General features: G+C 49.3%; 1 protein-coding gene and 1 long non-coding RNA gene across 3 annotated transcripts in view; one reads left to right on the top strand and one right to left on the bottom strand.

The window, feature by feature from the left end:
- Positions 1 to 1,262: 1,262 nt before the first annotated feature.
- Positions 1,263 to 17,641, top strand: part of TLL2 (tolloid like 2) — a 122,290-nt gene continuing 105,911 nt past the window's right edge. The window contains exon 1 of one of the 2 annotated variants that reach the window (XM_025466750.3): positions 1,263 to 1,506. In XM_025466750.3, coding sequence (XP_025322535.1) covers positions 1,314 to 1,506 — 193 coding nt within the window. In that variant the 5' untranslated portion in view covers positions 1,263 to 1,313. The remainder of the gene's footprint in view (positions 1,507 to 17,641) is intronic. The other variant, XM_049103314.1, reaches the window with a different exon arrangement.
- On the bottom strand, positions 2,272 to 16,586 carry LOC112672120 (uncharacterized). Its single transcript, XR_003144052.3, has 3 exons — positions 16,251 to 16,586; positions 9,956 to 10,032; positions 2,272 to 3,443 (listed from the first exon to the last, which is right to left on the bottom strand). It is a non-coding gene; the product is annotated as an uncharacterized LOC112672120 (long non-coding RNA).

Raw genomic sequence — 17,641 nt, 5'->3', positions numbered from 1 at the left:
TTTTGTCATTAGTGGCTGTGAAATCATGTGGAAACCCAAAAGGAAGTTTAGTTCATTTTTTCCTTGCAGTTTAAATGAAAAAGAGATTCTACTGGGTGTGATGCTGAAAAATCTCTACACATTGGTATGGTTTACTTCTTGATTAGGGCAATTTTGCTTGCATAAAAAGGTCTTTGAAATGCCTCATGGTAATAGTACTTTTTATGTCTCTAAGTCAAAATGGCTCAGTTCTGACAATTTTTACATTTAAGGTACAACGTGGGAGTGGGTTTCAAATATCTCTTGATTATTCTAAATTATTTGGGCATATGTTTTTAATTGGCAAAAAAAAAAAAATAACCAGGCTTCAGAAATTGGTCATTTTTATTCCATCAAGTTAATGGTAAGTGGCTTATTTAATAAAAACATGCCTGTAGTTTAACACAAATAGCACGTACAGCTGTTCATTTGTCAATCTTTTTTGCCTGTACGAAGCATCTTAAACAGTTTTGCTAAAGGGTTGGGTCACCGAGAGGGGAAATCTGTCGTTTTAAATAATTCTTCCCCTAAGGCACCCATATCAGCAGCCACTACGTTTGGTGAGGTGGGTGCTGCAGCCAGCGTCCTTCATGGCTGGACGAGGGATGTTGAGAAAGCTGGGAGAATCGTCATCTTTGGTTTTTACGAGTTGAAAGCTACCAGCGAGATTAACTGTCCGAAAGCAGAGCCAGTGGATGACGACGCCGACCGCTCACGGGGGGCTCCTGGCCCTGAGCTCGCAGCCGCCACGTGTGCGTCCGGGAGTTGTAAAGTGACTGAGGCGAGTGAAACTAGGCGGGAAGTCCAGCCTTGATCTTCAGGAGCAGCGCTCTCGGGGGCCGGGGGGAGGCCGGGGGGGGCCCGGGGGCCCCGGGTCCTTGCCTACAGCATCTTCACCTCGCTCCGCTTCCTCCGAAGTTGCGGAGGTGCCGGGAAGAGGAGGGGCCTCGCCTCGGGCGCCCGAGTGATTGGCTGCCCCGGGCCCCTGGCGAGGCCTGTGTGGTCCAGCCCGGGCGGAGGGGCGGGGCGGCCACTGCTCCCACCACCGCCACCACCGCCACAGTCGCAGCCGCCGCAGCCTCGGCCGCCGGGCAAGGAGCTCCGAGCGGCGGCTCCCCGGGCGCCCCGACGCGGCCCCGGCCGCCGGCCCTGCTCGCTCCGCGCCCGAGCCATGCCGGGCAGCCGTGTCTGATCGTGCGCCCGGCCGCCGCCGACCTCCCGGGCGCACGGTCCCTGGCCCGAGCCGAGCTTTCCGCGCACGCGACTCCCGCGGTCTCCGTCGGCGCCTCGCAACCATGCCCGGGGCAGCTGCTCTCGGGGCCCCGGGGCCTCTGCTGCTGTCTCTGCTGCTGCTGCTGCCGCCGCCGCTGCCCCGCGGCGCGGGGGGGCTCGCGGAGCGCTCGGAGGCCGCCCGGGACTCCTCGGCGCTGGAAGGCGAGGACGGCGCGGAGCCGCCGCTGGAGCACTACCACGACCCGTGCAAAGCCGGTAGGTCCGCCGCCGCGGCGGCCGGGGAAGTCCGGCAGAAGTTTGCCTTTGAAATGCAAATGAGTAGTGGGCTAGCCCGCGCGGCCGGCCCCTCCCCGCCCCTCCCCCGAGGTTCCCCCGCTCCCCGGGAAGACAATGCCGCTCCGGCTGGGACGTCCCGGGCGCAGGCCCGCGGAGCGCCCCGGGGGGCGGCGTCGGGAGCGCGCCCACAGCCGAGGAGCCAGGGGCCGGGCCGCCCGACGTCCAGGTGCGGGACTGGGCGCGCCCCTCCCCGGCTCGAGGGAGCCCCGGGCCCCGTTCCGGGCGTTTGCAAGTTGTGCGCAAAGTTTCCCGAGGTCTCGTGCGTGCTCCAGGGAAGAGAAGAACAAACCCCGAAACGCTGCACAGCGGGGACGCGGAAAGTGGGAGCCGAGGGAGAACGCACGTGCCCCGAGGGGCCGCAAACTTCCCCGAGGCCCCCTCGGCGCGGCCCGGGCCTGGGGTGGCGGAGATGGAAGCCGGCAGGTGCTGGAGTCCCTCAGGAAGCGGCGCCGGCGGGCGCGCGGGTCCCTCTGGCGCGCTCTCGGCCCCGGCGCCGCCGCTCGGATCCCGGAGCCACCAGCGGCTCGTGCGTCCCGAGGGGCGTGGCCTCCAGCCCCAGCGCTCGCGGCGGCAGCGCCCCCGGGCCGGGCGCGGAGTCCCGGAGGTGCGAGCGGCCCCGCGCTCCCGGGAGGCGGCGGCGGGCCTGAGCCCTGGGAGCGGGGAGCGCGGCCCGCCTGCTCCCCCAGACAGCGGTCGGCCGCCCCCCGTGGCCCCACTTCTTCACCCCCTGGAGACCTCTAGCAGCCGCAATCCCCTCGTCTCCGAACTGGGGACAGTCATTCTAGGAGGCCTCATGGTGCGTGGGGAAATTCTCTGCGAATGAATAACGAGGTGGTCCCGTAACGACCTGGCTGAGGGCCAGGCTGCAGGCCCGACAGACCAGAACTGGGCCGGGTCCGCGGAAGACCAGGCCACTAGGAGGCCGGAGGCCCCAGAGGCTGTGAGACCTGAGAATCTTGCGAAGGCTGAAGCTCAAACCAGACTTGAGGGGCCTGCTTTTCCCTTGCGGGAGTAGTCCTGCAGAGTACTCACCTTTGCTGTGCCTGGTGGGGCTTCTGAGTTAGGAAGGTGGGCAGAAGTGTGGGTTCCTGGGTCATTTGAGAGAACATCAGCAGGTAGCATGTCCCGACTGAGGTATCTCAATTCCTCATGGGACCCAGCTCGTGACCAGGGAGAAGGGTCTCCAGAGCACTGTTGGAATGGTGGCGGCCTTGCCCCGAAAACACAGAAGCTGAGGCTGTGAAAATGGGGGTGGGGGTGGAGGGGTGGGGAGGGTAAGGAGGTGAATCAACCATCGCCTGAAACAAACTGTCAGATCCTGGACGCTACTGGATCTGTGTTGGGGCCTCTGGGAGCTAATGTGGGCATCGGGGGTCTGGACTCAAGAAGCCGTCATCGGCTTGTTCAAGAATGTACTGAGCACCTCTGGTGTGCTGGGTGCTGGTGTGCATGCTGGAAATCTGGGTGAAAGAGGCATAAGTCTGAGAGAGGCCCCCACCTCCCAGTGGCAGCCTTATGGAATAACCCTAAGGCAGGCTTGCCCCTTGGGGCCTCATTTCTCCCCAATAATTTTGTAGAAAATGCTGGATAACCAGGGCCCGCGTGTTCTGTGAGTCTGCAGACTGGATGGGATGGGTGGGCAGGGCTGGAGAGTAGAGAATCTCGGGAGATTGGTTCCAGCCCCCTCCGTGCTCCACAGCCATCCTTGGTCTTCCAGTAGCCTTGGCCTCTCCTCAAGCTGTGCTCATTCTAAGAGTGGCCAGAAGAGGGCGATGGCAAGGGAGACCTGGGGAAAGGTCACATCTCAGTCTGTCCGTGCTTCTGGAAATTCCCTGAATTAGGAAAAGCTTTCTTTCCTAAAAGAAAAAAAAAAAAAAAGCAGTTCACCAGGCACTGAGGTCCCAACGGAAGGATATGCCACTCAGCTCAGGGGGAACACTGCATTGCTTGGTTCCACATTTAAACCAAATGTTTAGGGGCAGCCTCTCATCCGATCCCAGTCAAGTCCTAACTTCCTGACTCCTCTGCCAAGAAGGAGGGCTTCAGGGCTTTGAATCTAAAACATTCCCCCCACCACCACCACCACCTGTCCCTTCTTGGGTGGGAGCCTCCATTATGCTGCAGACACGGTTTAGAGAGGAGAGTATGGGATCTGGTCCTGGCCTCTTGGAGCTGTGTTACCTTGGACAAGTCCCCTCCTCTTTGGGCCTCAGTTGCTCATCTCCAGGATGAGGTCATTAGACTTGCTGGGGTTGCAAACTGACAGGCCCAAGGAGCTGGTTCTCTTGGCCCACGTTGGGGGTCTTGCCTTGTGCCCACTTCACACCAGGAGGGCATTTGAATTTGTGCTCCTGGATCCTTTCTACTTTGTGTTCTGTGATTCTGTGACCTGTGCTTCCAACTCGGTCTCTCAGAGGCTGACCAAACTAGTAAGTGTTTCTCCATTTACTATTTTACTATTTACCATTTTGCCACTCTTACCATTTTTAAAACCATTTTTCACCATTTACGAATTTCACCATTTCCTCTGCATTTACATTCTGTGTGATCTTGGGCAAGACACTTAATTTCTCTGTGCCATAATGTCCTTGTTTATAAATGAGGATGATTCCTAGTAAAGTGCTTTAAACAGTGCCTAGCTATATATTTAGGTTCTTTACAAACAGGTTTTCTAGAAACTTGGTGAAAGGACATCTCCATGTGGACCTTTGAAGCAAGTTTTAAACTATAACATTTAAATTTACTAATAAACAATCTACCTAATGCTGTGAGAAGGGATGCTTTTCAAATCAGATGCTGGGGGACTGGGAGTGAATGTGTGCAGTCCTCCTGGCCTGGGGCTGGTAAGGTACACTGGGCTTTCTGGGCACGGTCTCTGCCAGCAGTACACAGCCGGCTCTGCTGTTTGGTTTTCATCTGATACTCTAAGTGTGGCCAAGGGTTCAATTGACAGTGAATTATAAGACATCCTCGCAACCACCATGCTTCTGAAAGAAACCTTTGCAAAGCTTCTGAGGGCTTTTCCTGCCCATTTGCTCTCACCCACGATTCTTTAGCTGGATTCAGCACCAGAAGGCCTGGGTCCTTATCCCTTTTACTCCCTCTGTGGCCTTGAGCAAGTCACTTCGCCTCTCTATGTCTTAATCTTCTCATCTGCAAAATGGGGATGGGAATAAACTACTTGCCTTGTAGGGTGACCTGCAGCTAGTTATAGCTGGATTCCTCGGACAAGGACTTGTGTGTAGATAGTTCATTAGGAAGGTGATCCCAATGAAGCAGGAAGAGTAGAACAAGGGAGGAGGAAATCCAATGAAGGAAGTGAACTGAAGTAGGTGCTTTTGTTGATGGAATCTTACACCCACCAGGACCCCTGCACAGCTTCCAGAAAGTCTTGTAGAATTCCTTGCCCATACAATGAGAGGCTGGAGGGTTTCTCCAAAGGCTGCTATCCTTCATTGTCTGCTCTTCCTTCTTTTGTTTCCAATGTAAAAAAAAAAAAAAGCCCACCCAAACTCAGTGTCATAGAACAATAGCCATTTTATTGTTTTGGTGATTCTCCAGATCAGGAATTTAGAAGGGGCACCACAGAGGTGATTTGTCTCTGCTCTGCAATGTCTGACCCTCTGCTGGGAAGATTTACAGGTGGTGGTGATGGGAGAGGGGGGCTGGAATCATCTGGAGCCCCATTCACTTACATCTGGTGGTTTGAGGCTGGCTGTTGCCCAGAGCTCAGTTGGACTATTGGCCAGAACACCTACAAGTGGCTCCTCTGTGTGGTCTCTCCACGTGGGCTAGTTGGGCTTCCTCACAGCATGGCTGCTTGATTCTAAGTGCACACGTCCCAAGAGAACCAGATGGAAGCTATATTGCCTTATGTGACCTTGCTTCAGGAGCTGCGTATTCTCATTTCCATCATAGTCACAAGCCTTTGCAGATTGCAGAGGAAGGAATATAGACGCAGCTCTCCATGGGAAGAGTATCAAAGTCATATTGTTAAAAGAGCATGTGGAATAGGGGGTGTTGTCTCAGCCAGTTTGGGAAAATAGGACCTGCCATGCTCCTCCAGGCATTAACTTTCCAGTATATCCAGCCTGCGTCTGTGTGCAGGCACCATGGTCACTACAGATTCAAAAAAAGCTCTTAAGTAGAAATGTGGGGAGATATGCAGTGATACATGGAATTGCCCAGAGTTAAGCTGAGGATGTGTGACATAGGTCACCAAAATTGTCTACATGAAACTCAAATGATGAAAAAGTGCTTTGTAAACTGTAAAATACTGTATGGCCTTTTGGATTTATTAAACCCAAGGAAACTGGCCGACAGCCAGCTTTCCTTTTCAGCTGGCGGCTTGATAAATACCAGGGCCTTCCTCACTACTCCATGTTCATATATGATAAAAAAAATCTATTGCTACATAAATAAATATAGTCTCTGGTGGCTTATAGCTTAGGAGCCAGTGGTTGGTCTGGGAACTACTCTTTCCTCATGAGGAAGCTCGCATCCCTCCCACACTTTCAGACCTTACTTCTGTCTGGAAAGTGGGGCCCTACTCTACCTTGTCATTCTCTCCCAGGCACCTGACTTTACCAATCAGGCCTTGATTTTCAGAGCCACGCAGGGACCTTGAGGACAGTACTCTCTGGGACAGCTTTTGCCAGCAGCCCTCACATTACTGATGCAAGGCTGGAATGTCCTACTCTGTGAGGTCAGAGATTTTTGTCTGTTTTGGCCGCTGCTCTAAGCTCAGTGCCTCGAGTGGTGCCTAGCACATTGTGGGATACTTATTAATATTTGCCGAATGAGGGAATGATGATTTTGACCCTATGTGGATTGGGTCTGTAGCTGAAGGGACCTCCTAGCTCACCGTTAGCCTGCAAAGTAGTGAGGCAGACCTGACCTAGTGGGCTCCGAGTTGGGAGATCATGGGGTCCTGGGAAGTGCTTAGCCCTCACCCCTGGAGTTTCCATCCCTCGTGGCAGGAGCAGATGCCTTGGTTTCGTAAGCACAGTTTTGAGTTTTCCATGATGCCTCTTAGAGGCCTGTCTTCCCAACATAGCCTGTTCTCATCTCCCTGGCACCCCTACTCTCTCCTGTCAGACTCCCATACTCCCCTGTGGGCCACACTCAGGGGACGGCAGCTGGCATTTTACAACTTTATTGTCATTTCTAGTTGTCGTGGTGTCCTTGCTGATGGGCAGGTGCTGATCTGATGGAGTCAAAATATTTCAGGGCTGTATGGAAATGAAAGTTTATTTTCCCACTTCTCCAGGCAGGAACAGAATCTAGTTCATCTCTCTTTCTAATATATCACCCCCTGACGTGCCCTGTGGCAGGGCCTGTGGTGGGTGAGAGCACAGGTTTTGACACCTGACAGACTTGGATTCAAAATCTGCTGCCTATGCAGGGCTTTGTGACCTTGAGTAAGGTACTTAACCTCTCTGAGCCTCCATTTCCTCACTTGGAAAGAACTGTTAATATTCACTATTTGAGGTTGCTGAAACAATTAAATGATTCAATATTTGTCAAGTGCTTAGCACAGCTTCTGGCACAGGCAGGTGTTCAGTGATTGACATGTACATCATTAGAGCACAGAGAAGATACAACTCTTTCTTGAGCTCTTTTGTTGACATGCTATAGAGGAATTTGAATTCTCGTAATAAATGAACAATTGATTTCATGTAGTGTAGTTATGGATTCTTCGATCAGACCTGATAATAATTATTGGTAAACAGTGTCTCCTAAATGCTTTGAAGGGTGAGTGTTATGACATGTGAGTTATAGCTCAATAAAGATTTTTTTTAAAGTAAGTGAAGGTGAGGACTGGCTAGGGCTGAGTTGGGGGAGGAAATGAAGTGCTCGGCTCCTGAGTAATGATCATACAGAGACACAGCAACTCCAGCAAGCAGAGAGAGCATGGCCATTAGATACCCAATGGAACCCAGAGGTCCCAACAGTGGCCAACACGCACATTGGGGCAAACAGTGTCTGGTAGAGGGGAGGCCCCCTTTGGGTGAGAATGGTCCAAAAGCTGAGTGATAGCAAGAATACCACCCCCTCGATCTTTAGCCAGCCCCCAGGAGTAAACCGGCAACTGTGTCAGTTCCCATTTTGCACATGGTGAAACTGAGCTTCTTGCCCAGACCTTCTGCTTGACATTGATAGTCCTGTGACTCCTGATGTTGTGTTTGTAGACAGAGCTCAAGTTCTGAAGACAAAGTCCTCAATGGCATCATCCAACATGGATCCCCAACTCTGACACCGTGGAACCTATGTTCTCTTCTCTCTCTTTGCCAATCCTCCAGTGATCCGTGTCTCACACCCTCTTCTGGGAGTGGCATGTATGTTGGGAGCATATTCTTTAATCCTCTGTCCAATGGGACAAGGGAGGGGCACCTAAGTGCCAATTGGAGCTACTCCTGTCCCTGGAAGTGTCCAGCTCAGGGCTAGGCATGGCCTCCTCTGCAAGGAGAGGCTGCTGAGAGAAGCCAGGTGTAGACAGGTCCGCAGGTTGTCCCATGAAGCAGTACCTCCTGCGGTCGGTTCAGGACCTCCGCTTCTCACTGATTCTCCAGCCATTCTCGGGACACAACTGGGTAGGCTCCTAGCCAGCCTGCTGGTTCTGGACCCAAGCTTTGGAGACAGGTTGACTGAGGTTCTCCTTCTCGGCTCTGTAACTTAGAGCTGTGAGACCTTGGGCAAGTCTCAAAGTCTTTCAAGCCTCAGCTTCCTTGTCTATATAAGGTTAATAGAAACTCCTATTTTGTAAGCTTGTTATGAGAAAGGCACTTGATACTGTGCTTCACAAATGGAATCATTCAATAAATATGAAATATTGCAGTCATCTTGTGGCCCTTGGAGAACCTGTCATGTCCAAAAAGTGTGTGGATAAATTGAGTCCCATGAGCAGCACCACCTTCTGTGCTGAGAGAGCCCAGGGGCTAAGTGGGTAGACTCTACAGACAGAGTGCCCAAGTTCAGATTCTGACTATACCAGTTAATGGCTCTGGGACCCTAAGCAACTTGCTTAAGCCCTCTGAATCTCAGTTTCCTCAACCATAAAATATGGATACTAATATCTACAACATAGAGTTATTATGAAGATTACAGGAGTTAAAATAGACAAAGCCTTTGCATAGTGCCTGGAACATGGCAAATATTCAGTAAATATTATTGTTTTTATTATTATCATCCCACCGAAATTCGACAAGGTTTCCAAGTGGCAAGAAACTGAGTATCTGAACAACCAAAGCCAGATAATGTTACCAGAGCTTTATGTTTCCTGACAACACCAATGCTGCACCAATCCTCTATACTTAAAGACCTTGGTCTGAAAACAATCTGCCATGACTGTCTGGCTTCCTTGATGCTCTGCTGGATCAGGGGTGGGGGTGAGGGGGTGGTTCCGTGCCCTGCAAGCCAACTGGGTGTCTAGGATCCACTGAGAAGCCAACCCCCGACTATTTGGAGATGTGTGAATGGCATTGGGCTCAAGCCTCCATTCAGCCAATGGCTCCCCCTCCCCCCTTCTTCCCCAGCCATTCCTCTTTCTAAAAGCATTCATTCCTCAGGGCACCTGAGTGTCTGAGTTGGTAACCACCTGCCTTCAGCTCAGGTCATGATCCCAGGGTTCTGGGATCAAGCCCCATATTATATTCCCTGCTTAGCGGGGAGTCTGCTTTTCCTTCTCCCTTTGTCCCCCTGTTCATGCTCTCTCTCTCCAATAATTAACTAAAATCTTTTTAAAAAAACTTAAAAAATAAAAGCATTCGTTCTTTCATGTTGCAAATAGCTGAGGTGCAAGCAGGATTTGGATCCACATCACATTTGATGGTGGCACAGTCCTTCTGCTATGGACCCATAGTCAAGCAATCTGCATAGAGGATGTAACTTCATTGATTCCCCAAACCTTTGCCTTCTTACCCCTCACCGTGCTTTTCAAAAGAAGAACTAAGCTATTAACCTTTGCAGTGATTACAGCATTGCCTTAGAGCTTTGGGCCATGCCTGATGGTTTTCAAAGCTCTTTTCCTTCTCCTCTCTCCACTGGTCTCTCAAATAGCCAGGAGATGATCTGAGCACTCACGGGAGATGCTCTGGGCTCTTATGATCTGTGGGCACTGGGAGATGTCCAAGTGCTACACAGGGGAGAAGCTGGGCTGGGGCCTGCATGGGACACCGAACTCATCCATAATGGGACAGGATCCTCCAACCCTTGTTGTCTTCCCTGAGCATGTGGCCTCTCCAAACCTGGAGCCACTTCCCTTCTCCCGGATCTCTCCACACTGTCAACCAGCGCCTCTGTGCTGCCCAATGAAGGTCATTGGTGTGCTTGCTCCCCAGAGCACCATAGCCTGCCGCCTTCTCCCTACCTTTTTCTCTATCCGGGGCCAGGACTCCAATGAGGATGAGACAATTCTGGCCTTCAAAGTGCTCTCAGTCCCAGAGCCTAGAGGAGAATGATACAAAGTGTTGAAAGGCATCTGTCCCTGAAGGCTCTCGGTTCATGGCACTCCATGGTGTCAGGTTGGTTGAGGATGACGGGACCGGTCACTCTCTTCACCCTGGAGGTAGAGGACTTAGGTGGTGCATGTTTCCCCAAGGATACTCTGGGTGAATGGGCCATTTGGGTGACAGAGCAGATCAGTGAAATGTCATTTTTAAGAGACTTTTTGGGGCTCAGGCAGCCCATGGCATGAAACCTTGCCTCTGTCCTCACTGCTTGTGTGGTTTTCACTAAATTTCTTTACCTCTCTGAGCCTGTCTTCTCATTTGGAAAATGGGAATGATACGAAAACCCATCTAATAGGTTTGTTGGAGGGTTAAGTTAGGCAGTGGACAAAAGTGTTCAGCAAGCAGTTAATAATCGTTGGCTCCTCTCCTTGCTGTGGTTACTATTACTCCTGTTATTGCTCCCTATTTAAGAATTTCTCTCTAAGTGACAATCTCTGTGGCCTCTGTATGCTTATCTCTCCCTCTCAGGGCTGCAAAGAGTTCTCTTGGGATCCATAGCATGTGGCGAGTGATAATTTATTGCTCCACAGCTCGCTTGCTCTCATCCATGAAGCAGAGGGAGGATGACAGATAAACCAAACGCATATAAGCAGGTTTCTCATGGTATCCTCTTAGCCTGTTCATAATACAGTTCTGCCTGGATGCAAACATAGCAACAGGAACCGAGCTTTCCTGCTGATTGGTTACAGACCTATCTATGATCACGCCACCCTCTAACCACTTCTGTCAATTACCAATAAATATTCTCAGGCTCGCCTGCACGAGCACTTGAGTGTTGATGTTCAGCCCCGAGTCTTTGCCTGCTCCGCCAGCTGGGCCACTTATCTCCCCGCTCATCCTGCAATTTGCACCCAGCCTCCGCCCCTTCCTCCCACCTGGGTTACTGGCCTTGAGTTGATGTGAGTCGTGCCTGAGCCAGTTTCCCACAGGAGCAGGCTACCTTCTACAGGAGCTCTTTCTCAAGTTCCTGGGTCAGTTCTCCCCCGCACTGAGCTGGCACTGGTTTCCCATCCTCTCACCCCGTCTCAGAGTCAGCCTGGCTCCCTGAGGACTGGGCTCTGTGGTGGCAGGTACTACATGGTACCAGAGTCCACCCAAGTGCTTCAACCAGAATCCCCACGCCACCCTGGATACCTGTCTCTTCCTTCCCCTCTCATGCAGTCCAGCCCAAATGCTGCCAGTCCCCTTCCCTCCACCTCCACTGCCATCGTTTAGTCTAAAGTGGGCGCCCAGCTGGGCTAATGGTGACCATGCCTGAACACATCTTCCTGCTGCCCCACTTGCTTCCTGCAGTCTCTTTTCCACGTTGTCGCTTGAGTGGTCCTTTTGAAACTCATGCTTGATCCTGTTTACAAAATCAGATCTGCTGAGGACCCTCAGCATACATATCCTTTTCCCTATCCCTGGCCCTCTGAGGCCTTCCTAGGCCCTGATGTCTTAAATCTCTCATCATCTTTGTTTCTCTGCATGGCATTTTTACAGTCCATTACTGGGTATAGCTATTGGTATGATTATTTGCTCAGTGTCTGTCTCCATATGAGACAATGAGCTCCAGGCATAGAAACAAGACTCACTTGGTTTCCCGGTCATCGGCACAGTGCCTGGCATGTGGTGGGTGCTCAAGCGGTATTTACCAAATGAAAAACTGAGTGAATGAGATACCAGAGGGATTTGGAAAAGGTAGCAATCACCATAAGAAAATCAAGGAAGCCTTCCTGGTAAGCTGGGGTGGTAAGCCATGATCTTGGCCTACCTTGGAATAGTGGATGCCAAGCTGACACATTTGAAACATGTCTTTTAAGAAATGGGGAGCTATTGATGTTTCTTGAGCAGAGGACTATTATAATGAAGACATATAATGCTTAGGATCTGTAGAAGCAGGAAATAGGAGGACTACCAGGAGGTCTAGGTCTGAGAGCATGAGGACCAGAATTGGGCTATGGCCTTGGGAATGGAAAGGAAAAGAAGATGGGAGGGAGATCATGGTCTGTGTGTGGGAGAGGCACCAAGATGAGATGCATCTCAAGATCAGAGTGGAAACATGAATGAGTTCATCAAGGCATGCTCAATAAGCATTGAGGTGTCCTTGACATGGGCATGTTATTTTTTAACATAAAACAGTTTTCTTAATTACACAGCTAATACACATCCACTGAAGAACATTTAGAAAATATAAAGAGCAAGCAAGAGCAAAAATTTCTGGTAATTCCATGGCCTAGAAGTAATTGTTGACATTTTGTTGTGTATTACTCCAAAAAATTCTTAGACGTGCTTCTATTTTTTCTTTAAGTGCTGTATATACTGCTTTGAACCTGCTGGTGTTTCATTTTCACTTGAGTATCATGACTCTCTTTCCATGATAGTAAAGCTATTTATGTAATAGATGCACTTCTGTAATGTTGACTTAAGTTGTTTTGTGCATCATTGTGTAGATGCTCCATAATTTGTTTAATAGATCCCCTATTGTTGGACATAGAAATTTTCCCCAATCTTTTCTTTTGCTTTTACACACAATGATGCTTGAGTCATCCTTGTTGCTGGATTTTTATGTGCATTTAACATTATTTCTTTAGAAAAAAATCCCTACTGATTCCCTGATTCCCTACTGAATCCCTTCTGATTCTTTTCAAATTGCCCTTCAAATTTTTTCATTCCTTTGAATCTCTATTAACATTCTGTATTTTTTTAAAGATTTTATTTATTTATTATGAGAGTCACAGAGAGAGAGGCAGAGACATAGGCAGAGGAAGAAGCAGGCTCCTCGCAGGGAGCCCGATGTGGAACTTGATCCCTGGACCCCGAGATCATGCCCTAAGGTGGAGGCAGACGCTCAACCACTGAGCTACCCAGATGTCCCTCTGTATTCTAATTTAAACATTTTTTGCTGATTTGATAAGAGAAGAATAATTTTGCTATTTCTTCAGTTTGCATTTATATTATAATTGTATGTCCTTTTCAAATGATTTTGAACCTTTAACAATTTATTTTGATCACTTGTATTTCTTTTGCTATGTGCACTTCCTGTTTGTGCTCCTGTTGTTTCCTTCTTATTTATAAGCTTTTTTTTCTTCTATTCATGCTTACTTTTCTTTTCTTTTTTTAAAAAAAGATTTTTAATTTATTTATTCATGAGAGACACAGAGAGAGAGATAGAGGCAGAGACACAGGCAGAGGGAGAAGCAGGTTCCATGCAGGGAGCCTGATGTGGGACTCGATCCTGGGACTCCAGGATCACACCCTGGGCCGAAGACAGGCGCTAAACTGCTGAGCCACCCAGGGATCCCCATCATGCTCACTTTTCTAATTGGATGAGCATTTTGTAGAATGCTTAACATTTTGTAGAAACTTAAATTTAGGAACTTCAACCTTTTATCTGTCATGTTTGTCACAAATAACTTTTGAAGAGAAGATTTTTAAAAAGCAGAAAGTTTATTCTGTACCATATCATTCACTTCTTTCATGGTGATGATGGCAGGGCTGTGTCAGTTAAGATTTAGGGTTTGCTAGTAATGGACCCACATTAATTGGCTATGGCCATCGAGGTCCAGTTGGGAGACTGAAATCTCACCAGTAATTTGAGAACTAATTCAAACATTTAATATAAAGGATTATAAACTAGCAAAAGGGAAGTGGCTACTGGAGAACTCTAAGGAAAACAGAAACAACAAGATGTGGAGAGAAATTACTAGGGACTGAAGAGTAAACTTGAGAGAGGCCACCCCACCCCACCCCAACCCTACCTTCTAACATCATAGGAGAGGGTGTGCCTGTGGTCTACTGGAAGTTGGAGGAGTTCACTGAGATGTTTCAGGAAAAGACTGATGAGTGAGGCATCGTCCATTGGAGTCTGGGCAACACTCTGAAGGGTGGACAGCAGCAGGGCTCCTGGACACTGCTGGCAACCACTCCATAGGAATGAGAGAGATGAGACCACCTGAACTAGGAAGAAAAATCACTTCCTCTTGCACTATCCCTCTAGTGCCCTCTACTGATAAAGCCTAATGTCATGCAGGTGGCAAAGGAATAATGTTTCAATGGCCCAGCTCCAGCATCACAAAGTATGACAGAAAAAGGGTAGATTTAGGGGTCTGGGTGGCTTAGTGATTGAGCATCTGCCTTCTGCCCAGGGTGTGATCTCAGGGTCCTGGGATTGAGTTCCATGTCAGGTTTCCCACAGGGAGCCTGCTTCTCCCTCTGCTGTGTCTCTGCCTCTCTCTGTGTGTCTCTCATGAATAAATAAAATAAAAATCTTTTTTTTTTTTTAAAGGTAGGTTTAGAGCTGAGAAACAATACATTGGTAGCTGAAACATTGATTAAACAAGTTAGAAGTTTCTTTCTCACATCAAAGTCTGGAGGTTCTGCAATGCCAGTCCAATATGGCTTCTGCTCCAGGCAATTCCCCAGGATACAATCTCCTTACAGCTTGCCCCTTCATTCTCCTAAGATTGAGGCCTTTATCCTCATGGCCTGAGATGGTATCCAGAGCTCAAACCATCACAAACACCATCTAGACATGGGAGACATGGAAAAGTAAAAGGGACAAAGAATGTATGAGAAGGTTTGTAGGAGATGCCATTTGCTACTTTGGCTTTTATCTCATTGGTCATGTGGCCACAGATAGCTATATGGGGGGTCTGGGGAATGTTTCTTCTGGAAGACCTGGAACTGAAAATCAGAGGTTCTATTATTATGGAAGAAGGGAGAAAAGATATCCGTGGATAATAAGCAATCTCTGCCATAGTAGACTAAAGTTGCTGGACCTTTATGAAGAAAATTTAGTCAAAATGAGGATAAGCTCATTACTATTCGTGAATATTAGCCAGATATACCAGATATGATCTTAGAGTAAAATCCTGTAGAATGTTAGAGCTAGAAGGAACTACTAGGATCATTTATTCTAAGTTTTTCACATTTCCTGTGAGATCCCTGAGGGCCAGGGAGAAGGGGGCAGTAACTTGTCCAAGGTCATAGAGACGGCTATTGGTAGCTATGGCCTAGAGGTGGACCCCAGGTCTCCTTTACCCTCTGCCTGGCATATCTTTTCACGTTCTGCACTACTTAGAGTCTCCAGTGGGCCTTTGTCTTCAGAATGAGTCCTGCATAATTGCGCTGCTAACGTGTGGCTCTATGCAAGATCATTCCACAGTGGAGTTATTAGGGCTTATGAGATATGCCTGGTCCTGGAATCAGGCACGTAAGATGCAAAATTATAGCCCAAGAAGCTTCTGGTTCTTAGGACCTAAACTGCACCCTTCTCTCCAATACTGAGTGGATTCCTGTGAGCTCAGGCTGTTGAAACACAGCAAGTATAAGATAGCACTAAGTCACATTCTGCTGGAATTAAGCAATGAAAGTGTTCTCTTAGGCCAAAGTAGCCAATCACCTTGCCAGTGTGAATGTCATCATTTCTATATAGCTGTGGAAATAATGGAAGGATTTTCTTAGAACAAAGGGAGCCAGGGTCTCAGCAGGAAACAGAATTTACCCCAGCTGTTTCAACTGAAGAGACCTTCATGAAGAGACTACTTACAGAGGCAGGGTTAGGGGACGAAGAAGGCCAGCAAGCCACCTCTGTGGCTGAAGGGATGGGGAGGGGTCAGCGTTAATAGGAGCTGGAACAGAGCTGGAGGGCAAGTGGCTGAGGGATGCACCTGCTGTGAGAGACACAGCACCAAAACAGGGGGGAAAGAAGGGAAGAAATGCCCACGTCTCTCCCTCTTCTTCCATCTCATCTGCCAGGCTCTCCTCCTGCCTGAATGCCACCAGAAGCCCGGGGTGGGGGAGGGGTCGTGGAGGATGCAGTCCACAGGATCAGCCTTCCTGGGCACAGAGCAGGGCAGAGAGGGTGGAGAGTAAGTATCGGAACTTTCATCGCACCTCAGGATTGCTGCAAATACTCTTTTACATGGGTGGAAAGATTTTTAGTATCTTTCAAACACACATTTGTAAATGGTCAATGTGTGGCACCTGGGATGCCACTTCTCCCCCATGTCAAAGGTAGATACGGCTACTTGACCATGGTGCTCTTTTCTATGGACCCGAGAAATCACCTCACAGTGCTCAAAGAAACATTACCAGTTGAGCAGGCTTGGTGCATGAGATGAAACCTATTTTGAGCTCTCAAATTTAAATAACCTTGCGAATATGGCCTACCTTCCTGCTCTTGCCAATCTAGTGGATAATCCTTTTTTTCTGGGAAATAGCTGAGCAGGTATTTCTCAGGCCAAGTGAGTCCTGCGTGGAAAGTGAAGATGTGCCATGGCTCTGAAATGCGCTGGTGCAGCCATATCGGGATGTAGATGCAGGGGCGAGGCAGGCGGCCCTATCTGCCTCGAGCCAGGTGGCCACCAGCTCGGGCACCAGCCGGACTCCCCTGGCGTATCCGTACAATAGGATGCCGCCAACCGAGGCAGAAGGCAGGGCTGGGTGTTCGCTTGAGGTGGAACCAGCTTTCAGAGCTCAGTTGCTGTCAGAGCCATCTGTACGCGGTGCTCTCCTAGGTCCTGACCGACCGTTAACGTGGAGAGCCCTGTGGATTCCAAGGCCCGGCTGTGTTTCTGCTGCACACTCTCAGACTGCTGAGTTCAGGCTGGAAGTGGCTTTGAGTAGAAAACCCTTAGCTGGAACCAATGGATAATAGGTTATGAATGTTATCAGCATGGCATGGGGTGTAGGTGGCAAAGAGGTCCCAGCTCATGAGCCATTTCTATCAATTTGTGTTGGTCCTGTGTTGGGATGGGCTTGGAGACAGCATCCAGGTTCCATGGACAGGAGGGCCATGATTAGGGATATCCGCCCTGAGGGAGGGGAGCACATGTTTGTCTCATATTTGCCATCCCTGGTGTAGGGACAGAGAACTGGGTGAGCGTCAGCAGACATAGCTTTAGGATGTGATATTTTGAGCACCTCATCTGACCTTCCTGGACCTGTTTCCTCACGTGGAAAACAAGGACGTTGCTTAGATGGCTTTTCAGCTCTCTCCATCTTAGAAAGTCCATGATTCAGACTAGCTTTTTAAAGAATGTGAAACTTGCAACAAATCTGATCCAATTAAAATATTTCCAACTCCCCACTCCTCTGTGCCATATGCTTGAGTAACTAAGCTGTCTGTCCCTCGTGAGGGCCATTTCCCCAAGCTGGAGCAGCTGGACACCCTGAGACAAGAGGCCTCCCATACTAAACAGACCCTACTCTTTAATCTCAACCAAAAGATCCAGGAGGCGTGATTCACATCTCGCCCCGTTTCCTCTCCTCTGTCCTCCGAGAGCCCGAACCTCTCCCCTCATGCTCTGCAAATGCGCCTGAATGCAGAGTCCTGAAATTTAGGTTCATGGTTTCAAAGTTCATGGTCCTGAGAATAAACAAAAAAACTATTGTGGTTGCATAGAGCTGTGGACCCCATTAACACCGCCCCATGAATATTTATAGCGTGAAACTACAAAAGAACATAGAGGCCATATTGTATTTCTTAGAACTTTCTTTCCATGGGGTCCTTTCTCTGTGGGTCACTTTAATGTAAGCTTTGCTTATTTAGTTGCACACTT

Source organism: Canis lupus, chromosome 28, assembly GCF_003254725.2.
Source record: "Canis lupus dingo isolate Sandy chromosome 28, ASM325472v2, whole genome shotgun sequence".
NCBI lineage: Eukaryota > Metazoa > Chordata > Mammalia > Carnivora > Canidae > Canis > Canis lupus.
The sequence above is the reverse complement of the archived record's forward strand: the minus strand, read 5'-3'. Positions and strand labels throughout refer to the sequence as shown.